General features: G+C 52.0%; 1 protein-coding gene across 1 annotated transcript in view; it reads right to left on the bottom strand.

Moving 5' to 3' along the window:
- Window positions 1-226: 226 nt before the first annotated feature.
- The window catches only part of STPG1 (sperm tail PG-rich repeat containing 1), a 47703-nt gene continuing 23663 nt past the window's right edge, over window positions 227-24266 (bottom strand). The window contains exons 5-9 of the mRNA XM_036256949.1: window positions 23334-23504; window positions 18148-18256; window positions 11762-11927; window positions 2755-2945; window positions 227-381 (exon numbers count right to left, since the gene is read on the bottom strand). Of these exons, the coding sequence (XP_036112842.1) occupies window positions 305-381; window positions 2755-2945; window positions 11762-11927; window positions 18148-18256; window positions 23334-23504 (714 nt within the window). The 3' untranslated portion in view covers window positions 227-304. The remainder of the gene's footprint in view (window positions 382-2754; window positions 2946-11761; window positions 11928-18147; window positions 18257-23333; window positions 23505-24266) is intronic.

The following is a 24266-nucleotide window of genomic DNA, read 5'->3' as shown; positions in this document are numbered from 1 at the left end:
TGTGAAGGCGTAGCTGGGGGGACGCCTTCGTGTCTTTGTCACGGGCACCTCTGAGCCTCCCCAGCCCTGGATCCCAGCAGGAGCCCGGGAGCCAAGGCCAGAGGACATGCTGTCCACCCCGCGGGTGCAGTCGGCACAGTCTCCTGGGCAGGCACCTGCCCTCGGCTGCCTCCTCCCTGGAGCCCCGAGCAGCCCCGCCCCGTGTTGTCAGCTGTCACACACACAGTAGAAGTTCTCTGAGAACTGCCTGGGCACGTGGCTGGGGCGGCTGGCGGCCAGGCTTCCCCGTGGCCCCGTGAGGCCACTACAATACTGGGATCCACTTGTTGTCCTCGTTGTAGAGAAAGGACTGCTTTCCAGGGAATTCCGGCTTGTACGTGGCTGTGAGGAGGGAGAGGGGCAGCATTAAGAGAGAAAGGGCCAGTGGCTGAGTCCCTTTCACTCTGCATCAGAGCTGACAAGGCCTGTGGGGCCCGTCCCAGGCCCTGCACCATGCATGTGGGGTGACAGAGGAAGGGACCAGCCCAACGTTATCCAGCACTTAACTGGCAGAGGCAGAACTCAAACTCTGGCTCCCACCTTCTTTAACTCCTTTTGACTTCTTTTTTTTTTAATCCTCACCCAAAGACATTTTTCTATTTATCTTCAGATAGAGTGGGAGGGGGAGAGAGAGAAACATCGATGTGAGAGAGACACATCAACTGGTTGCCTCCCGCACAACCCCAGCCAGGGCCGGGGACAAACCACAAACTGAGGTACGTGCCCTTGACTAAAATCGAACCTGTGACTCATTGGTCCTTGGGCCGACACTCTACCACTGAGCCAAACCAGCCACGGCTCCTTTTAACTTCTTTAACAGCAAAAAATTTACAAAAGACCTTTCTATGAAATTTGCAAAAAACATTGAGAAAAGCAATACTCTTTTTTTTGTTGTTGTTTAATCCTCACCAGAGGACATTTTTGCATTCATCTTCAGATAGAGCAGGGGAGAGAGAGAGAGAGAGAGACAGAGAGAGAGAGAGAGAGAGAGAGAGAAACATCGATGCGAGAGAGACATATCGAGTGGCTACCACCTACATGACCCCAACCAGGGCCAGGGACAAACTGCAACCAAGTTACGTGCCCTTAGTGGGAACCGAACCCGGGACTCTCTGGTCCGTGGGCCGACGCTCTAACCATTGAGCAAACTGCCAGGGCTAAAGCAATACTCTTAAAGAAGCAAGGTGTCAGGTTGGAGGAGTTTTGTTTTGATTTACTTTAGAAACTTCCAGGAAAGTGAAAGCCACCACCTTGCAGGTTCTCTAGGAAACCAGCAGCCCGGACCACACAGGGCTTGGGAAGCACAGCCAGGGTGACAGGAAGCCCACACTGACGCTGACTCAGTTAGCGAGGGGCCATGTGCGGCCTCTGTCGGTTACCTGGGAAGCTGCTGATGGGGCGTGGCCTCCAGGCAATCTGCACCCCCTGGAAGCCAAGGGGGCAGATGTTTGCATGTGCTCATGCCCAGGAGGCCCCTCGGTGAAGCCCACCTGGCACAGACGATCGCAGCAGCAGGCACTGGCCTGAGCTGTGTGCCCCGTATCTCGTACACGCAACAGCACAGAGGTGATACTGACAAAAAGCTCCTAGGGAGCCAAACAGGGTCAGACAAGGATCTCTGCAGGTCCCGGGCCTCCCGAGACCACCCACCAGAGCTCAGCACTTACCTGGAACGTTAGTACATTTGCTGAACCAAACAGAGTCTGCCTGGACCCACCAGACTGGCTTTAGGTCAAACCTCTGTAGTCTTGTTGGCTTATGTTCCCAAGGCCAAAGCTCTGAGAGTGACTTTCTCCCTGTCCTGTCTACTTTACATTCTACTCCCCTGTGTGTTTGGAGGGGAAGGTGTCTTCCCCATGGGACTGACACCTCGGGGGGCAAGCACAGGGCTATGCCATCTTTGCCTCCCCGGGGTGGGAGCATCATCCGTGCTTATCGAACGGCTCCATTAGACAGGCCTGGCAGCCACCTCAGCCCCGCCTTCCGCTTCCCACACCACCTGCCCAGCACACCTGTCAGCACCCGTGCCCCAGGCCTGGTCAATGTCAAGGGGAGGTAAATAGTAAGGGGCTCTATAGACAGCTGCAAATAAGTTGGTGGGTACAGAGACCACCCCCCAGAGTGAGTGCTCTGTGCTACTGGCTCTCAGGTAGATCCCAGGTGTCGCTTAAGCTCACCTGTGAAAGGGAATGGAACTAGCTGGCTTCAAAGAGCTGCTGCAGGGACAGCCCCGGTTTATCTCAGGACAAAGCAGGCAGGGAGGGAGGCAGCCTGCACTCTGCCCTGCCCCTCACTCCTGGCACCCGTGGACACGGCCTCTCCAGGCCTCCCCACGATGAAGTGACTCGGCCGGACTAGGCCAGTGACTTAGACATGTGTAAGAACATGAACTTTTCGATGCCCTGACAAAAGCTATGGCCCCTTAGCCCAGAAGATAATGTCTTCAGACAACGTGAGCGTCACAGACCCCCTGGAGCCTGTCTCCAAGCCTCTTGGATGTTCACGGTCCTTGGTTATGAATCCCTGGCCTTTCACTTAAAAAAACAAACAAAAACTTTCATACTCTGCAAGTGTAAGCTGAAAATTCTTCTAAATCTACTCTAACCCCTATAACCTGCTTGGCAAACAGTCTATAAATCAGTGGCATTTGAGGGCTCAGGAATGACAAACAATTCCAGATCTCCTTTTTACAGTCATTTCAAACACCCCTCTGACCTGGGCCGGGCAGGCCGGGCTCGGCCGGCGCCGCTGTCCACCGGCGGGTGTTGGACACAAACGATGCACTGGAGACGAAATGCTTGGCGGGCCCCGTGTAGTCCACAATCTCGTACTGACCAGGGCCTGGGACAGGTGGCTTCGGGGGCAGAGGCAAAAGATGGGCGGGGAATTTCAGGATGGGGTTTCTCCTTTAGAAAAGACAACATGGAAAGATGCCATTAAAGCAGTCGATTGGGGAAATGGTAGTTTTCAGATGTAGCCGAGACCCGCCCAGCACCACACCATCTGCAAGTGGACTTGACATGGCACCAGGAGACCAGTTTCTTCCCCTGGCTCCACTGCTAGTGAACTGGGGGCCCAGGGCCTGTTTTCTCATCTGCACCATGGTGTTCATAATAGAACCTACCTTGCAGGCCTGTGGTCAGGGGTCAATGAGATGGTGCATGAAACATGGCACAGCCCCGCACCAAGTGAGAGCTCAGGACACAGGGCTGCTGTACTGCTGTTACCGAGCTAATAGGAATGGCAGGCAGCACTGAGCTCATGGTCAGCTCTGCTCGGCTGGTAGAGCCTGGCTGGAGCTCTGTGTAAAGAACCGAGGGCTCACATGGGCTATGGGGAGAGCACTGGCGACCTACTTGTGATGTTTGCCATGGCCAGAGGAAGAAAACAGGCGTCCCAAATGCCAGGGGTTTGCTATCCCAAGACCAGTAGATCTCTAGAGGCCATTCCAGCATTAACAGTCCAGAATCTCACCAAATATCTTCCTGTCAAAGCGAGACGTGGGAGGAGAAAAATGCTGGGTTGGAAATGAAGGGACCTCTGCATAACACTCACCACTTCCATTGCAATGGTCTGTTTCCGGGCTGTCTCCCCTCCTTTAGGAAAGGGAGTCTTTCGTGTCTTGTATTGAGAGAATAAATGAAAGAGAAGTAGAACCTGTACTTAAGCCCTAGCTCTGACACTAGTTCACTCTGTGCCTCAGTCTCCCCACCTGTAAATTGAGAGCAGTTGGGCATGATGACCTCTGAGGTCCCTTTTAATTGTGACATTCCATCAAGCTTTGGTTCAAAGAGGGTCCACTGGGTTGCCCAGGGAATTCTGGGATTGTTATGAGAATCATACTACTCTCCTGGCCATTCGATAGAAGGGCTGCCTGCTCCTGCCTCGTACCTGAGCTTCTTCCCAGGTCTCTCACCAGTGGGGAAGAGAAAGTCCTCAGAGCACTGGACAGCCATAGAAGACGCACCCAGCTTGAAACCAACCCATCGGAATAGAGGAACTAGGATTCTTGGCCACAGCAACTCTGCAGCCCTTTGGCCAGCACCTTCTGAAAAGAGGTGTTCTTAAACTCAGAGAGCAAGTGGGGACCTAGAGATGTCATATCCAACCTTCTTATTTGCTAAAGAAGTTGGTGCCCAGAGAAAGCAAATCACCCCAAGTGCAGAGCACATTAGTGGTAACGCCAGCACCATAACCAAGTCTCGTATGCCTGACAGTTTGGCGAAGGCATCGTGGCAGAGGGGTTTCTGAGCTCTGGAGTCGCACAGACCTGAGTCTGAATTCTCATCGTGCCACTCACTGGCTGTGAGACCTCAGACAAGTCCCCTGCCCTGTGCCCCTGCAGCAGGCGCAATGCCACCCACTCCTACACAGGAGCTGATGAACGGAGAACAGGTCCGCCAGGCCCCTACATGGCGCCATCACAGAGTAAGCACTCAGGGAAAGCAGTCGTTGTCACTCGTGGTCCCTGTAGCACCTCTGCCCGCCGCTTGGTCTCAGGGGAGCAAGGAGCCTCAGGAAGAGCCACCCAGAGGGAGGGCACTCCACCGCCAGGTCGCCGAGAGCCACAGTGGGCCTTCCTGAGGCTCAGACAGCTGGCTTTGCTGCTTATATTTAGAGCAAAGGTGCCCACAGGGAGAAACACTGCTCCCTTTTCCCTCCAGCTGGCAGGGAAGAACTGGTCACACTGTGTGATCAACCACCTCTCCCCTTATAAACAAAAGCTGGCTGCTCCTTGTTCTGGCTTGGGTCACCCTTCAAAGAACTCCCAGGTGACTGGCATCATTGAGACAATGACCTCACAACAGTTGGCTCATTTCAGACCAGGAGAAACAGGCTTTATTCCTGGTCTGAAATGAGCCAACTGTTGTATGAGGTCATCGCATGTCTGGGTCACCCCCAAGCCCGGTTCTTTGAGAAGACCAGCAGTTGTCTGCTCTTCCAACCAGGGACAGCCTGCAGGAGGCCGAGCGGGCTGGGGAAAACGAGTGAGAGGTCCCTTCCCTCCACTCCGCCCACGTGCCAGGAGTGGCTGTGCACTGCCAGCTCAGTCTCAGGGACTACAGGGCGTCAGCCGTGTGTGAGGCTCTGCTGCAGGCACTCGGGGGGCCAGACTCTTCTGTGCTGAGACACAGGCCCTGAATACTCCCGAGGGCTCGACAGGCCACTTCCAGTGACACTCATGCTGTGACAACTGAAGGCAGTACAGTGTTGCACTCAGACAGATGATCCCAGTCACTTCCTGTGTGTCCTTAGAAGTTTCTTCACCTCCCCTTGCCTGTTTCTTCTTCTGTAAAATGATGGATAGCAATACCTGCCACCCAGAGTTGTTATGAAAAGTAACTAGTGCTTTACTTGTATTTTTTTTAAAAAGTATGAAATGTTAGACTAGAGATTAAAACTACACTGAGAGTGCAGAGAGGGGGGTGGGGCTAATTCCAACGGAGCGAATTCAGAAATCTAGAAGAGATGGCATTTGTCCTGAAAGGCACGCAAGAATTCTTCAAGTAGAAAAGGGGGGGCAAGGGGCATTTCCAGCAGAGGAAACAGTGGGGGTGAGCGGGCCTGCAGCCCCACATGACAGGAACTGGGGCACAAGGAGACAAAAGGCGAGTGAGCCACCTTGACTGCCTTCAAACCTCAGTCCACCCGTGATTTCCGGGTTGTTTGCTTATTCCTGACCATGTGCCCTCACAGACCCTGATGAAAAGAGAAAGGAAAAGCTTCAGTTTATGGGCCTCAATCCCGCCTAAGCTCCTATGCCCCCTACTCCCATGTTACCTTCCGGAAACACCCCACACCATTGTCCAGAAACTCCTCACCTTTCCCATGCTGCTCCTTCCGCCAGGAGCACCTACTTCCCCGAAAACCCTGGTTCACTCTTCACTTCTCTCCTCCTGCACGGAAACTCCTGCAGCCGCAGGCCTCCTTCCTTGCCCCACCTCCCTTCCTGGAGGAGCACAGGTTCCGAGTCTGATGGACCTGAATGCACGCCCTGCTCCGGCACCTGTAAAGTCTGCCTACAGTACCGCTGGGGGCACAGTGCTAGACGCCGTCCAGAAGCTGGCCCCTCCGTCATTCTCGCCATTCTCTTCTCTGCACAGAACATGCTGCATTTTCTATGCTGCTCCCTCGTCTAGCTCTTTGGAGGGGGGGGGGTGTTTGACTCATCTTTGAGGCCCCATCCCTATTTCCAGGACATTTACTGTAAGGTAGAGAAAACCAGAGGGGAAGGAGCAAGTGAGGGAGCCCAGCTATCTGAGCCCCCTCGCACAGTTGTATCATCGTCCAGGGCTGCTCCCCCCGTGTCGAGGTGGGGCTGGGCAAATCGCAAAGGTCAGGCTGGATCAAACCCAGGGCAGCCCTTGGTGCTTTGTGACCGAGGCTTTTATGAGCCTCATTGCTCAGTTATAAAAGCCAACCTGGTCCTGCCCCGTAGAAAGAAAACATCTATCAAAGGCTCTGAGTTGGCCACAGCTGGATTAAGTGTGTTTGCGGCTCCCAATGTGAGCTGTTTGCAGAGGCCTCAGCAGGTCACAGGGGAAGGCATCGGAGACCCTCCCAGGCACAGATTCACTCTGCCTCAGGGATTCCCAGGGTCTAGAGGGATAAAGGGGCAATTTTTTCTCATCATTAAAGGGCAGCCAATGCCTCTGGGGCGGAATGCAGTATCTGTTTAACAGGGTGGCAGGTGACAGATTACAGTGTTGGGGAAGAAGCACCCCATAGCTAATTGAAAATCCCAGGGGAACTTTAGGTGGGTCCCTCGTAATTACCCAAATTGAAGCGGGGCCAACGGGCTTGATTCTTCGGCCCCGGCTGTGACAGGACGGCGTGTCGGTGCAAAACCAGTGGCTTAGAACTCCAGGAAGTAGCTCAAGGGTTAGAAAGATGTCAGTGGGTTTCCACCTCCTTGCCGGCCAGCGTGAGTTGGAAGGCAGCAGCTAGAAGGAACTGTTTTGATCTCCAAAGCCCTTATTCCGACTCACCCTGATTGACTGAGTCACCGCTGTGACGAGTGCTCAGGCCTGAAGACGCGGGGCCTTGGCCGGCACTTCTCTTCGCTTCTAAAGCCCCTGGAAGCTGATTAATCCTCTCAGCTTTTGAGTCAGCACAGTGGCCATAGCAAAGCGACACCCTGTCCGTGTTCTTCAACTAAGGAACCCAGAAACGGCAGCGCTAACAGCCTGCCAGCCCCTGGCACAGCATCTGCCCTGCGGGCCCCTCAGGAAACACCAGTCGGGGGTAGAGGACTGGCTTCAAGTGCAGCAAAAGCTTACCGTGCACCTGGCTGGTGAGCTGTGTAGGTTACCTCACCAGGCTCTTGCAAGCACCTTACGAAGCGTTTGTTCCCATTCCCAGAGGATGTCTTTGAATTTCCTGGGAGTTCAGTGACCCACTCCCATCCCTCCTCACCCCCAGTCTCAGGGCTGGTGAGTGGGGAAGGCAGGAGGTTGGGGGAGGGGTGACTTCCATCCCATGCTAAGCCCTCTGCCACATAGCCTCCCCAGGAGACATGACAAATTCAGGCCTCCTGCTGGCCACCTGAGTACCTTGCCAACCTCTCATCACTCTGGGCTTCATTTCTGTTGGTCCGTAACATGGGACTAACAATTCCAGAGAGAATGAACATCGCCCTGGTTCTTCCTACATCCTGAAGAAAGCGGAACCAAAATATCATTTTGCAAGCTGAAACCCTACACCAAAACGGGGAGCCAAGCACTTCCAACCCAAGATACACTGTCATGTGCATGTTCAGTGTGTGAGAGCCAACTGTACAGACCTTCTCAGGGGCCTGACAATCCCAGCACATGGGCTCCCAGGCCCTCCTGTCCCTCTTCTCTCCAGGGACACAGAAGAGCCGACGAAACTCTCATTTAAGAGCCTGAAGTTGGGCATCACCTCAATACTACAATAGTCAGCCGTATCTTTTCTTTATATTATATCATTTCTGCATCATGCAACATACATGGATGGATGCTTTTTTTTAAATAACCCAAAGCACACTTCAGTTTTATCTTCTTGTTTTCCAATGAAATCAGATTTCTCAGCTCCATCCTCTCCATGTTGATTTTATTTTTTTATTATTATTTTTTCTTTTTTATCTTTATTGTTGAAGGTATTACAGATGTTCCTCATTTTTCCCCCCCATTGACCCCCTCCTCCCCACTCCCGCCCCCCTCCTGCCTTTTCCCACACTGTTGTCTGTGTCCATTGGTTATACATATAAGTTCTTTAGTTTATTTCTCCCCACTCCCCAACCCCCTTCTCTTTGAGGTTTGTCAGTCTAGCAACCAATGTGTTCTTCTTAATCCCTTCACCTTTTTCACTCATTCACCCAACCCCCTCCCGTCTGGCAACCAACAAAATGTTCTCTGTATCTTTGAGAATGTTTCTGTTCGGCTTGTTCATTTTGTTTGTAGATTCAATTGTCAATAGATATGTATTCATTGCCATTTTGTTTGTTCATATTTTTTATCTTTTTCTTCAAGAAGACCCTTCAACATTTCACATAATAATGGTTTGGTGGTGATGAACTCCTTTAGCTTTTCCTTGTCTAGGAAACTCTTTATATGGCCATCGATTCTAAATGACAGCTTTGCAGGATAGCGTAATCTTGGTTGTAGGTTCTTGCTTTTCATCACTCTGAATATTTCTTGCCACTCCCTTCTGGCCTGCAAAGTTTCTTTTGAGAAATCAGCTGATAGTCTTATGGGAACTCCCTTGTAGGTAACTAACTGCTTTTCTCTTGCTGCTTTTAAGATTCTCTCTTTGTCTTGAACCTTTTGAATTTTGATGATGATGTGTCTTGGTGTGGGCCTCTTGGGGTTCATCTTGTTTGGGACTCTCTGTGCTTCCTGGACTTTTATGTCTGTTTCCTTCACCAAGTTAGGGAAGTTTTCTGTCATTGTTGTTTCAAATAGGTTTTCAATTAATTTTTTTTTTATCCTCACCCAAGGACATTTTTTGTTCAGATAGAGTGGGAGGGAGAGAGAGGAAGAGAGAAACATCAACGTGAAAGGGACACATCAAGTGGCTGCCACCCACACGACCAACCAGGGCCGGGGACAAACAGCAACCGAGGTATGTGCCCTTAGCGGGAACCGAACCCAGGTTTCTCTGGACCACAGGCCGACGCTCTAACTGCTAAGCCAAACCGGCCAGGGTGGTTTTCAATTTCTTGTTCTCACTTTTCTCCTTCTGGCACCCCCAAGATGCGAATGTTGGCACGCTTGAAGTTGTCCCAGAGGCTCCTTACACTATCCTCATTTTTTGTATTCTTTTTTCTTTTTGCTGTTCTGATTGGGTGTTCTCTGCTTCCTTATATTCCAAATCGATGTTTGCTTCTTGGCTTTACCTACTATACTATTTAATCTGTGTAAATTATTCTTTATTTCAGTTAGTGCCTCCTTCATTTCTGACTGTGCATCCTTTCAATTTTAAAATATATATATTTTTGGACTTCCTGTATGGGTCCAGGCTGGCTCTGTGTTCACTGCTCCGTGTGCTCTCCTGAGTCACATGGTGAGCAAACCTGGGGTCATGGACTGTCAGAAATGAAAAGACGGCCCCTCTTTTCGCACAGAGATATGAAGGCCCTGGGAGGTGCCGAGAGTGCCTCAGACCACAGAGCCAGTTAACACAAATGTTCTGCCACAGAGGCTGAGACACCATCTACTCACCAAGGTAAACCCAAATTTAAGAGACACTGGGCTTAACAGGATCCTTTACTACAGGCCTTCTCAGAGCCTTTAATAAGCCCATGCTTACTATGATGCTCCCAGGGTAGAGGTTTATAAGCAATGTTTCCAAGGCTTATTAACCAAGGATCCATTATTCACAAAGCACCACAGAGAGCCAGTGAGCCCCAGACACCCCCAGACATGCCCACACCATCGCACTGCCCAGCTGGAAAGACTGCCCATGGGGCCGTGTGGCCACACCGTCCAGCGCTGTGCTGCGTGCTCCCCTGCCTTGCTCCCAGGTGAGCCTGGCGGAAGGTGTGCATGTGATCTGTTCACCTGAGCAGCTCCACAGCCTCCAGCACAGAACCAGAAACCTCCAGAGCCCGTTGACTGACAGATGCAGATGCCATTTAATGAGAATATTTCAAACCATTCATCCAAACTTAAGCAAAGCCAAGTGACACTTCTCTGGGGCGAGCACTTACACACTGAGCATTCTCCATGCTCCGTTCACCATTTCCTGACGAAGCAACCAGATACAGGCTGGGGGCTTGAGCTGCCATGCCAAACAGCAGCTGCTTCCTGTACCCTAATATGCCTGCAGGGCATGGAATAAAGCAGCTATACTCGCAACAGCTATTTTCAAGCACTTTCTCACCGAATCCTTACAAAAACCCTATGAGATAAGGTTCTTATTTCCACCTAATAACGTGGAAACTGAGGCTCAGAGAGGAGACGTGTCTGCAAGGGGCAGTCAGGACTCACACTCAGGTCTGCGGACTCCGAAGCCCCTCTTACCCACTGGTCGCTGGCAGCAGGGCAGCTGCTGTGCAGTGCTGCCCTAAGCCAACCCAGAGGCAGGAAGTCCCTGATGTTTGGAGAGAGCCTGCTCCTGAGACTTTCCTGCCTAGTCCTGAGCCCGGAGCCTGTGAAGAAACAACGTGCACAACCCAGGAACCAAAGGGCAGCAGAGGCTTACCCTGGGCACTGCATCTAGGGTCGGAACCCCTTCCCTGGACCCTCGGCTGCACCCTCATGTCGTGCTCCCCTCCCTCACACCCCTCTCCGTGCTTGGCCTGATGGTTAGAGTGTGCCAATGTTGCCAGCCGCCCTGGGGTGCCCAGACTTCTGACCTACTGTGGCTGGGAGCCCAGTCACCTGCTCTGAGGTGCCCAGGTGCCTACATGCTCAGTCCCAGCCCTCTGGTCAGCCCTCCCTGCCTGGAGAAGACTACCAGGGGTGAGGTCTGAGATGGTACTGACCTTAACTAAAGTTAGTTTCAAAAGTTCTAGAACCATCTGAGGAATAAACAAGCCCTGTGAGTTTTTTAGCCTCTTAGGTGAAAGTAACATTCAGTGTGCCTGTCTTCACTTTTGAAATCTGTGTTAATATTAAGTCACCATTAGCACTTGCTATGCACAAGCCAAATCCATATTTTAAAATCTGCAAACAGCACTGTGAGGTGTGAACTACCCCACTTTACAGGTGAAGGTGAGCGAGGTGCCCACGGTCACAGAGCTGAAGTGTCAGTCCTGACAACTTCAGGTCTAGGCCTGTAACCTATCAGTAAAACCAGGAGAGTGTCACTGCTTCTGTCTGTCCTGCCTCCCCAGCGGAGGTTTTCTGTTATAAAACAGAATAAAGTCGGCACCAGGAGAGCCCCGCGCCACGGGGGGTGTGGAAAGATGCGGCCAGTCCTGAGCCCGATCCCGGTGGCGCCTCAGGTTTGCTGTGTGGACTGGGGCAAACCTCTGCTCACTGAAGCCCACCTTCCTCCTCCGGGAAGAGTGAGTCTTACAACAGGGTTATTTGATAACTGAATAAGATGTTAAGTTCCTGGTACAAAGTAGTTGTTCAATAAAGATTCTGCATTCCATACATATTTACTGAGCACCTACTCTGTGTCAACAAGGGTCCTGGGGAGTGACCTGGCACAGTGTCCTGACAAGCAGTGACCCCCCCTTCCTTTTCTACCCATGTTGGGGGCCTTCCCAGAACCACCTTTCAAAAGAAAGATCAGAATAATCAGGACTCACGGGATAAGAGGCTTTTTCGGAATTATGGTGTGATCATTTGGGTTGTAATGACCAGGTCCCGGGACTGTTGATGTCAGTTTTAATCCACGGCCAGTTTTTGATTTAAAACAGGACATTAATATCTTTGGCGACTGCTTCACAAGGGATTCGTTGATATTATATTGCCCTAAACAAAAAGAAAGTTCAAAACAATCAGGCACTCTTCTCAAATAAATAAAAAGCCATACCTTACACCTAAGAACACATTTAATGACTGAGAGGCAATATCACTCCAAGATGGTCAAGCGGAAGGACTACCTGAAACAGCTAAAAACAATACTCACCATTGAGAGGACACGCCCCCCAAGCATCACTCTCAGCTCACTGGGTCCTCCCAGCAGCCCAGCACAATGGGCGTTACCACCTCCACTCTAAACACAAGGAATCTGAGACTTGGAGACATTAAATAGTTTGCTCCGTGACATTCATCTAACCAGGGACTAAGCTCAGCTTCCTCCTCTATAAAGTAAGAAGAATTCTTCCAACAACAGGATGGTTATAATAGTTGAATGCCATTTTAGGTTACTGGCACATAGTAGTTGTTTCATAACTATTTTGCAATCAACAAATATTTGTTAAACATCTACCACGTGGGACCAGGGCCACCTGTCTCCAAGCCCATGCTTTCCTCCATACCCTGTCTCAAGTAACTGGGAGAGAATAGAATTCATCTGACTGTGCACAAAGCATCAAGGAAGAGCAGCAGGGTCCGAGCTGGGGTGCAGAGAAGCAGTCTCACCCTAAGTGGTCGGTAGCCCTGTCGATGGTGCAGGCGTTTGGGAGTACAAGCAGCAAAAGCCTTGAGGATGTCTGCACACCCAGGCTTCCCATTACTCACAAACTAAGGAAATTATCCAACATACCAGAAAAATTCGAAGTATAAAGATGTACATCCCAGCACCACTACAGTGTGAGAAAGTGTAGCCTAAAAGTCTGCAGCCCTGCAGATGACAAATCAGAAGACCATATGGCCACATGGTCACGCTTCTGAAAATAAAGGTGAGTGAACAAGTAAAGCCTGAAAGTCTCTCTGTTCTACGATGACATTTAGGTACAAATGGATATGTCTGAATGTAAATAGGTGGGAGCCCAGGAAAGTGGAAGTAATTATGTTAGTGACGGCCTTCCGGGTGGGAAAAATATTCCAAATTTTCTAAACATTGTAAAGTTGATATTGTTTTAAATAAAAAGTACTTTTCCATTGCAAAAGTACTGAAAAGAACATTATTACTTGACTAGTGATGCCCAGTGATGACAGGGGCAAGGGCAGGGGCAGGGGTAGGGACAGGGGCAAGGACAGGGGCAGGGGCAGGGACAGGGGCAGGGGCAGGGGTAGGGACAGGGGCAGGGGCAGGGGCTGGGGTAGGGACAGGGTTAGGGGCAGTGGCAGGGGTAGGGGTAGGGACAGGGGTAGGGACAGGGGCAGGGGCAGGGGCAGGGACAGGGGCAGGGGTAGGGGTAGGGACAGGGACAGGGGCAGGGACAAGGGCAGGGGCAGGAGTAGGGGCAGGGGCAGGGGTAGGGACAGGGGCAGGGGCAGGGGTAGGGACAGGGGCAGGGGCAAGGGCAGGGACAGGGGCAGGGGCAGGAGTAGGGACAGGGGCAGGGGCAGGGGCAGGGACAAGGGCAGGGGCAGGGGTAGGGACAGGGGCAGGGGCAGGGACAAGGGCAGGGGCAGGGGTAGGGACAGGGGCAGGGGCAGGGACAAGGGCAGGGGCAGGGGCAGGGGTAGGGACAGGGGCAGGGGCAGGGGCAGGGGTAGGGATAGGGACAGGGGCAGGGGCAGGGACAAGGGCAGGGGCAGGGACAAGGGTAGGGACAGGGGCAGGGGCAGGGGTAGGGATAGGGACAGGGGCAGGGGCAGGGACAAGGGCAGGGGCAGGGGCAGGGGTAGGGACAGGGGCAGGGGCAGGGGCAGGGGTAGGGGTAGGGACAGGGGCAGGGGCAGGGGTAGGGGCAGGGGCAGGGGCAAGGACAGGGGCAGGGACAGGGGCAGGGGCAGGGGCAGGGACAAGGGCAGGGGCAGGGGTAGGGGCAGGGGCAGGGGCAGGGGCAGGGGCAGGGGCAAGGACAGGGGCAGGGGCAGGGGCAGGGGCAAGGACAGGGGCAGGGGCAGGGGCAAGGACAGGAGCAGGGGCAAGGACAGGGGCAGGGGCAGGGGTAGGGACAGGGGCAAGGACAGGGGTAGGGGTAGGGACAGGGGCAGGGGCAAGGGGAGGGACAGGGGCAGGGGCAGGGGCAGGGACAGGGGCAGGGGCAGGGGTAGGGGCAGGGGCAGGGGCAAGGACAGGGGCAGGGCTAGGGACAGGGGCAGGGGCAGTGGCAGGGGTAGGGGCAGGGGCAGGGGCAGGGACAAGGGCAGGGGCAAGGACAGGGGCAGGGGCAGGGGCAGGGGCAAGGACAGGGGCAGGGCTAGGGACAGGGGCAGGGGCAGTGGCAGGGGCAGGGGCAGGGGTAGGGACAGGGGCAGGGGTAGGGACAGGGGCAGGGGCAGGGGCAGGGACAGGGGCAGGGGCAGGGGCAGGGGTAGGGACAGGGGCAGGGGCAGGGACAGGGGCAGGGGCAGGGGCAGGGGTAGGGACAGGGGCAGGGACAGGGGCAGGGACAAGGGCAGGGGCAGGGGTAGGGACAGGGGCAGGGGCAGGGGCAGGGACAAGGGCAGGGGCAGGGGCAGGGGTAGGGACAGGGGCAGGGGCAGGGGCAGGGGTAGGGATAGGGACAGGGGCAGGGGCAGGGACAAGGGCAGGGGCAGGGACAAGGGTAGGGACAGGGGCAGGGGCAGGGGCAGGGGTAGGGATAGGGACAGGGGCAGGGGCAGGGACAAGGGCAGGGGCAGGGGCAGGGGTAGGGACAGGGGCAGGGGCAGGGGCAGGGGTAGGGGTAGGGACAGGGGCAGGGGCAGGGGTAGGGGCAGGGGCAGGGGCAGGGGCAAGGACAGGGGCAGGGACAGGGGCAGGGGCAAGGACAGGGGCAGGGGCAGGGGCAGGGGCAGGGGCAAGGACAGGGGCAGGGGCAGGGGCAGGGGTAGGGACAGGGGCAAGGACAGGGGTAGGGGTAGGGACAGGGGCAGGGGCAGGGGTAGGGGCAGGGGTAGGGGCAGGGGCAGGGGCAGGGGCAAGGACAGGGGCAGGGGCAGGGGCAGGGGCAGGGGCAAGGACAGGGGCAGGGGCAAGGACAGGGGCAGGGGCAGGGGCAGGGGTAGGGACAGGGGCAAGGACAGGGGTAGGGGTAGGGACAGGGGCAGGGGCAGGGGGAGGGACAGGGGCAGGGGCAGGGGCAGGGACAAGGGCAGGGGCAGGGGTAGGGGCAGGGGCAAGGACAGGGGCAGGGGCAGGGGCAAGGACAGGGGCAGGGCTAGGGACAGGGGCAGGGGCAGTGGCAGGGGTAGGGGCAGGGGCAGGGGCAGGGACAAGGGCAGGGGCAAGGACAGGGGCAGGGGCAGGGGCAGGGGCAAGGACAGGGGCAGGGCTAGGGACAGGGGCAGGGGCAGTGGCAGGGGCAGGGGCAGGGGTAGGGACAGGGGCAGGGGTAGGGACAGGGGCAGGGGCAGGGGCAGGGGCAGGGACAGGGGCAGGGGCAGGGGTAGGGACAGGGGCAGGGGCAGGGGTAGGGGCAGGGGCAGGGGCAGGGGTAGGGACAGGGGCAGGGGCAGGGGCAAGGACAGGGGCAGGGCTAGGGACAGGGGCAGGGGCAGTGGCAGGGGCAGGGGCAAGGGGGGAATGGGGCCTCATAGCAGGACAAATGAACCCTGTGTTGAAGGGCAATTCGATCACAAATAGCAAAAACCTTAAATATTTTACATACCTTTTGACTTAGCAAATTCACTTGAAGCAATTTATATAAAAAAATAATCTTGACTGTACACAGGCTGTGAACTACAAGGATATTTGCTACCACTGTATTTATATCAGTGATCAGTTTAAAACAACCTAAATTTCCAATAAAAGGGCGTTTGTTCCTTAACTTATGGCACCACCGTACAATGAACTGCAATATATCTATTTAAAAAATGATGTTCTGCCCTGGCCGGTTTGGCTTAGCGGTTAGAGCATCGGCCTGCGGTCCACAGAGACCCGTGTTCGGTTCCCGCTAAGGGCATGTACCCCGGTTGCAGTTTGTCTCCGGCCCTGGTTGGTTGTGCGGGTGGCGACCACTCGATGTGTCCCTTTCACATCGATGTTTCTCTCTCTCTCTGTTCCTCTCTCTCCCTCCACTCTATCTGAACAAAGAATGGAAAAATGTCCTCGGGTGAGGATGATAAAAAAAAAAAATGATCTTCTGGGAGGATTTTTAATAACCTGAAAAGATGTTCCCAGCACATAATTAAATTTTTTTAAAAAGGCAGATGTCCAGGTAGCAGCACTTATAATATATATCTCTCATCATCTTTCTGTTTCTTTTCTCTCTCATTTACCGCCACCAAGAAAGGTTACAGCAATGCTTGATTACAAAATGCTGAAAAGCGGAAGTAAAGAGAAAAGGCACTGGCGTGCCTGTGGCCCAGCGAGGCCCAGGGTGACACTGGTGCCGTGTGTAGCTGGACTCTGCTCCCAGGGAACTCGCTCCAGTGGCCCACGTTTTCTGAGTGACACTGTGCACAGGCACTTCCCCGGCTCCAATGACCTTTTTTTTTTTTTTTTTTAAGGAAAAATTGAGGGGGCCATTGGTGATGTGTTGGTACACTTAAACTTTAGAAAATCCAGCCAGCAAATGGGTGAAAGTGAGCGTCTGCCCAGCGCTGAAGGCAGGCCGGCCAGGCCCTCAGTCCGAGGCACGAGGGGCAGAGCAGCAGGACACAGCTGGGACGCCAGTCACAGCTCCGCATCGGTTTTCCCCCACAGAGGGGGAAGTGGGAACCTCATTCGAGAGGTCAGAGCAGATTGCTTCTGGCAGGGGGGCAGGTTCCTGGCAAGTGGTGGTGGGGGAGGTGTCTGAGGTCCCAGGCAGGCATCAAGCCCAATAGGCCTGGATTCAAATTTGACGGGACCCTGCACTAGCCACCTGCTTTCTAAGCATCATTTTCACCTGTAAAATGGGCATAAAGTAATAATAGTAGCTCACACCTCTGAGTACACGATCATGTGCTTGGCGAACGCTCTGTGGGGTTTGAGAGCATTGGGTAGTGAGCAGAAAGCACACTGTAGAAACTTAACAGACCCTTCCTGCTCTCTGTGATAGGGGCTGGGGCCCCTCCCACCCTTCCAAGGAACTGGGCACACGTGGCCTGCAGCGAGGGAGCCCGCATCCCAGAGCTCCCTGGTGCGGCCTCTGGCCAAACCCCAGGGATGCCAGCTTTGTTCTCCTGTATAAACAAACAAGGTGGGGCCGGGCCCACAGATGATGCAAGGCAGGGAGCTTTAGCCCTGGCTTAGCCTCCTAATTAGGGCTGATTTTGCTATTCAGCTTCAGACTAATCTCAACTTTAATCTGGATTTGCTGAAATCTGACATGCACTGCAGTTTTATCCACACCCCCCGCAAGGGGCGTGATCCTGGAGGCAAACCCTGCTGCTGCTCTGGGCTCTGCTCTGGCTCCCCTGGGGGTCTTCAGTTGCCATTAGGGAAGGTCTGATAGAACAAGTGCTCCTGGAGCACAGACCACCCTGGAAACTTTCCCTGGAGCTCGGAGGTGGGGCGGAGGTCTGAGGCACAGGAGGGCACAGCCCAGCGGGAAACACTTGCAGGCCAGCCCCGTGTGCTCCTGAATCCTGGTGATTTGGGAAGTCAGGGTGGAATACAGGGCAGAGTCTCCTCAGTCAGACACTGCCAGGCACACCTCTGCCCTGCGACGCTGGGCACACCACTCCAGCTCTCAGAGCCTCCATCTCCTCTCCTGAAACACAGGACTGGGAGTGTGGACCTGTGCGCACAGACGTGTGCGGACTGCATGGGCAATACCGGGCGGGGGCGGGCACTCAGTCGTGGAGCTGCTTGCCATCGTTGACCAGATGATGGGGTGGCCCCGAGGCGGAGGGGAGGAAGACTGCTGCTGAGAGTCGGGGCCCTGCGCAGGTGCCCCCGCCGGCCCAGGCCGCCGGGGATGGGGACGTGCACACTGCTGAGGTGAGAAGCCACTTCCCCACCTGGCTACTCACAGCACGTGTGCCCTGTCATAACAGGGGAGGCCACCAAGGCTGCTTTGGGGACATTTCCAGGGCCAGCTATCCTTCCCTGAAGGGGGACAGCTGGTCTTTCCTCACCCTTCTCCTCTTCATTCAACACCGGCCTCCACCCCCACCTCCCCAAAGCCTCACTCCTTCCAGAGATTCCTGCTGAAGGAATGGGGGCCCTCAGACCAGATCTGGTCATGAACCCTTAGGTCAAGGCCAGTGCAAGGCAGCTGCTTACCTGGGGCAGGTCCTTTTTCGGTGGTAGTGAAAAATCCTCTCTGGGTTTTGGACACAAACCCGGCTCGGGCACTGACGTTGTTTCTCTCCTTGCAGTAAGAGACGGAGGCCTGGGGAGAGAAACTCAGCGCGCTGTGCCCCGTGTCTTCCCTTTCTTTGTCTTTGTCATCGTGCCTGGATGAGTGTCACATTTGGGTTCAAAATCAAATTAAACTTGACCGTCTCAGAAAATGAACTGACATGAGCGGAAAAGCTCACACCAACGGTGCCTTCGCCAGCACCCCAGGTGGAGCTGTCTAGGAGTTTGGGATCACCAGCCAGTGTCTGGCACAAAGGACGGTGTCTGAGGGGACAGCCTGCAGACCCAGCTTCTAGGCTCACTTGTGCCACCCACAGGGCAGGCGACCCGCTCAGGTGGTTTAGTTTCTCATCTGTAAGACGCTCGGACAGTCCCTGCTCTACGTGACTGAGTGCTGTTGAGGCTGGGGGTGGGGGGCAGGAGGTCAATGAAAATCATCTAGAGCGAAGTCTTTTTTAAAAACCATGTAACACTACACATGTACATTATTTTCATTATTTTTCCTGTGATTTTTATTCTTTTTTGGAACACTTAGTCCTACACATCTCCGCCTGATTCCTTACTGCTCAAACAGTCCTTCTAGAAATGCAGGCTTTGTGCCATACAAGGAAAACGTGTACTTCAGGATTACAATCAGATTTGTAAGCACTGTCTCATCTTCATTTTTCTGGACTAACCAGACATTAAGAATTTTGGTCTATCCACACAATATACATTTGAGAGTGTCCAGTGTGTTCAGAACTCTGAATATAGCACACAAGGGGAAAAAAAGAATCCTGAGATCATTCTTATATTACATGTGAATTATACATATTTTAAATGCCAATTTGCAGTTGGTCTCCTGTATTCATTAGATAAAAAGATGTCATAAAAGTTGTACATGCGACGGCTGGGAATATTTACCGAATGAGTGAAAATATTTGCTGGGGCCAGGATGGTTTGATTTTCTGCGATACTCCTTTGTCAGAAAATTGTTTCTCAAGAAATGCAGATGGCATTCTGAGTTTGTGTTGACGAAGGTGGAGGAATTCAGCTTTTCCCAGGGTCCTAATGGCTAGGCTGCCTGCCGAGACGGCAAACAAAAAGATCAGATGGAACAGGCTAATTACTGGACACGGGGAGAGGAGCCAGGTTGCCGGAGAGGAAGTAATAACACGGAACCAAGGAAAGGATTCGAATGGAGAAGTGGGGATCATGGTGTGAGCAAAGCCAAAGAAAGGCCTGGGCAGACCTCCGTGTAGCGTGGCTAACAGGATTAGCACATTTCTACTCTTCGCCAGTTGCCTCAACCATTGTTCTCCGGGTCTGAAAACAGCCACCTGTAGACAAAACACTACTGCGGCTTTATTCCTCACCCAGACAGGAAAGCAACTGAAAAAGATGGCATTTTTGTACGCGCCGAGTGTGTGTCACTGGAAGATTTCACCACCACACTAAGAAAACAGTCAGCTCCACGGGCAGGCTAAAAGAGAATGAAGCTGATTTATTGTATTGCATGAGGGGGTGGGGGAGCACAGGAATCCAAGATACAGTTTAGAAAATGCACATCAACAGTGGACAGCACAGTCCTGACACTGGAGGGAGGGACCGAGGGAGGAAGAGAATCAGAAAGAAACTGCACCCAGTTTCAATGGTGGTTTGCTTTGGGGAGCAGAATTTTAAGGGACTTCCACCTTCTAGTTCATGGGTTTCTATAATGCTTGAACATATTTTATGGTGAGCATGTATTATTTTCAGAGCTACATTAAAACAACAATGAATAAAAAACAAGCCCCTAAAACTGATCTACTGGCAGAAGGACAGAGCTCTGACTTGGGAAATGGTCTTTTCTAGATTAGTAACTACCGGGGCGTTATTCTACCAATCACCGGGAGTTACTCCTTTGACGTCAGCACTTTACTGCATGCTCACTGAACGCCAGGACCTGTGCAGGGTGAAGGAGCACACGGTGGGCTGGGAGGCAGATGCATGAAACACTACCTCTGTGAGGAATGCAGATGGTGCAGTGACCAAGGATCTTCATTACCACGTTCTTGGACCAGGCCTCGACCTCTTTCCTGTTAGCAGAACAGCTTCTTTTTTTTTTTTTATCCTCACCCAAGAACATTTTTCCATTTTTTGTTCAGATAGAGCAGAGTGAGAAGGAGAGAGAGGGAGAGAGGGGGGGGGGGAGAGAGAGAGAGAGAGACAGAGACAGAGAGAGAAACATCGACGTGAAAGGAACACATCGAGTGGCTGCCTCCCATAAGACCCAACCAGGCCGGGGACAAACTGCAACCGAGGTACATGCCCTTAGTGGGAACCGAACCCGGGTCTCTCTGGACCACAGGCCAGTGCTCTAACTGCTGAGCCAAACTGGCCAGGGCCAGAGCAGCCTCTTAACTGGTTTTCTAAAATCCACTCTTAGCCCACTCTGCAGTCCATATAGCTGCAAGAGGGAGCTTCTTTAAAAAGTACCTGGCTGGTTTGGCTCAGCGGTTAGAGCGTCGGCCAGCGGACCAGAGAATCCCGTGTTCGGTTCCTGCTAAGGGCACGTACCTCGGTTGCAGTTTGTCCCCGGCCCCAGTTGGAGTCATGTGGGTGGCGAACAGTCAATGTGTCTCTCTCACATCGATGTTTCTCTCTCTCTCTCTCCCACTCTAAGGATAAATGCAAGAAAAAAGTACATCAGATGGCATCACTCCATTCCTCTCATCCCCCTCACGAGCTTCAGTACACAGAGAACAAAATTCTAACTCCCAGGGTCTGCAGAGCCCTGAAACACTGGCCTCTGAGCCCCTGATCCCCCTCCTCCTAGCTAATGCTACCCTAACTACCGTCTTGTAGTTCCACATGGGCTAAGTTGTTTGCTGTCCCAGGACCTCGCTGTTCCCCGAACTCCAGCTCTCCTTCAATCTCTGGGTCTCAGCCTCAGAGCCCTCTCTGACCACACAGTGTAAAGTCTGTTACCACCCAGCCCACACATATTCTCTCTTTCTCGGGTCCACTGTTTTCCTCTCTCAAAGCTGGCCACAGTTTGTAAGTATCGTTTGTCTGTTTACTAGTTTCTGTCTTGAGCGCCCCACTGGAATCTCAGCTGGCAGGGCTGGAACATGATGACTGCTCACTCTCCAGCTTTCTACCTCAGCCACCTGCCTGTGTTCACTGATGTGCAAATGGTCCCTTCGAGCTGGGGAGCTCTGGGCAAGTACCTTTACCTCTCTGAGCGTCAGTTTCCTCTTCTGTAAATTGAGACTAAGATAGCCCACTTCATGGATTCTTGTGGATATTAAATAAGATGCATACCTGACTCTTAGAACAGCACATAGGCCATGAAAAGTGCTTCATTATCATCACTGTCATTATTTCGGGCTCTGATTACCCCAGGGGAAGACTGTCTAGAGTCATGCTGTCCAGGGCGTGGTAGCCACTGGCCACATGTGGCTACCGAGCCTGGAAACAGGGCAGGTCCAGATTAAGGCATGCTGCCACATGATGTCAGGTGGGCCCTGGACTCACCGGGTGGTCACTTGGTAAAACATATAAATGTCTAATCACTATGTTGTGCACTTGAAACTAATATAATATGTAGGTCAACTGTAATTAAAAGTAAATATTTTTTAAAAGATGTGTTGGATAAAATATACACTGGATTTGAAAGACTCAGTATGATGGAAATAATGTAAAACATCTAACAATTTTATATTGCTTAGATGTAATTTTTTTAATCTTCACCCAAGGACATTTTTGCATTTATCTTCAGATAGAGCGGGAGGGACAGAGGGGGGAAGAGAGAGAGAGAGAAACATTGACATGAAAGGGACACATCAGCTGGTTGCCACCCACACAACCCCAACCAGGGCCGGGGACAAACTGCAACCGAGGTACGTGCCCTTAGCAGGAACCAAACCTGGGACTCTCTGGTCTGCCAGCCAACGCTCTAATCGCTGAACCAAACTGGCCAAGGCTAGATGTAATATTTTTAATATACCAGGTTAAATAGAATACATTATTAAAATTAATTTCACCTGTTCCTTTTTACTTTTAAGTGTGGCTACCAGGAAAATGAAATGGCATACATAGTTCCCATTATATTCCTTTTGCACAGGGCTGGCCCAGCAGGCACACGTTATAATTGATCAGCTCAAACACAGAAAGTGGACAGGATCTTTGTAGTCAGAAAAGTAAATATTTATAATATTATAAAAGGAAAAGGAAATTAAAAATAAAGTATTTAAGACCAAAATATTTTGAAATATGGCATAACAATATTAATACCTTATGTATAACTCATGCCTTATGTATTTCAGAGTGCTTTCACATTCGTTGTCTCATTTGCTTCTTATAATAACCCTGTAGGGCAAGTATAATTAATTTCATTTTACAACTGAGGCTCAAGAGGTGACGTGTCTTCCCCAAAGATAGTCCCCCTCCAACCCCGTGAACCGCAGAATCCTTGTGTGCCAGGCGCTGTGCTGAGCGCTCACCATAGATTACCTCATTTAACATGTGCGTGAACACTATGAACTAGATATGTGTCCCCATTTTACAGATGAATAAACTGAGTCCTGAAAGGTTAAGAGACTTGCCCAAAGCCACATGGTTAGAAAGTGGCAGAGTCAAGATTTGAACTTGACTCTATTCCTTAACCATTAGTTACACTGTTCTGCCTCAGTGACTGTAAGGTGATCATAACTGGCAGAGCAGTGCTCTTAAAAGTCCCATTTTTCAGATATGGAAAGACAGAATTTTATTTTCCCTATAAGAACCTGAAAGTTAAATGAATCGCACCTGCAGGTAACGTGGTAAATAACATCTCATTGTTTGAGATGAGAACACCACCTGGGAAAGCTTACATTTTAGGACTGATCACAGTAAGCATTTCCCAGGGCAGTGGTCTTCCCACTGCTCCACACTGGCCTCCACGTTGCCCACATTTTTCTCTGTGTTCTTCAAATTCCCTGTAAGAGTCTTGCACAGCCTCATGTAGCCACTGGGTACCCAACAAATGCTAACTGGTTTACCAACTGCATTAAAATACTATTTCTCAAAGTGCCCCCCTTCCTTTCTTTCATTTTAGTAAACCATTCATTCAGTACATATTTAGTAAATATATGTAATGTTCTTACATTATAATGGTTTGGTGCAGGAGTTTCAAACTTGAGAACTTTTGCAAAGCTTGGCAACTGGAACGCCCTGGAACAGGAATTACTGAAGTCCTTCTTCGAAACAAAGCATGACGGAAGAGTATACGCGTTAGCTGCAGGATATTTACAAATGATGGTATCCAGTCGGGCACGCTGTGAGGAGAAAGCCAAAGGAGTCAGCACTGTCACATAATCTGTGGCTCCAAAGGACAGAGGTCAAAGAGATGGTACCCGAAAACAAGTGTAAGTGCATTTTATTTTATAAAAGGTGAAGCTCTGGCAGGGAACAATAATAAACTGACCTCGGGACTTGCTCTTGGAAAACACAAGTTCTGACCCATTTTAACTTCTGTAAATCCAAATTACTCATCTTATGTTTTGGGCTTGCATAAAGAATTCTGCCATAAATATATGTTCATTCAATCCTGTTTCAAGCCACTTACACTTGACTCACATTAGCTGTTGGATCATTTACATGATGGAAGCTTTAGACTTTCTTCTTCCAACCTAGGCTTTCTTTCTACTCAGAAGGAAACACCACATCTTATTTCTAAGGTTAAATAATCTGAACTGCCTAAATAACAAGGGTGCATCTGATGTCTTCTAGGTACAAGGCTCCATGGAGCTTGCTGTCCACCCACACCTCCTGTCCCCGACTAATTACTGATTGCATAAAACCCTGCAATATTTTTGCTCTTTCGTCTGAACCAATTCTACTTTTTCCAGGAAGCCATGATAAAACAATTTTTAGTTAAGAAACAAACAGAATCAATGTTTGCCAAATGAAAAGGGTCAAAAGCCACAGAAACTAGGAGATAATATCACTTTACCCTAGGATAGTATGGCAGGTATTAGAGTCTGATAAAACCAAATAGTTCTCATTATTTTATGGTTAAAGCTTGGGAACATTGCCCT

This window comes from Molossus molossus, unplaced genomic scaffold (genome assembly GCF_014108415.1).
Source record: "Molossus molossus isolate mMolMol1 unplaced genomic scaffold, mMolMol1.p scaffold_m16_p_12, whole genome shotgun sequence".
NCBI lineage: Eukaryota > Metazoa > Chordata > Mammalia > Chiroptera > Molossidae > Molossus > Molossus molossus.
This window is presented reverse-complemented; position numbering and strand designations above follow the sequence as displayed.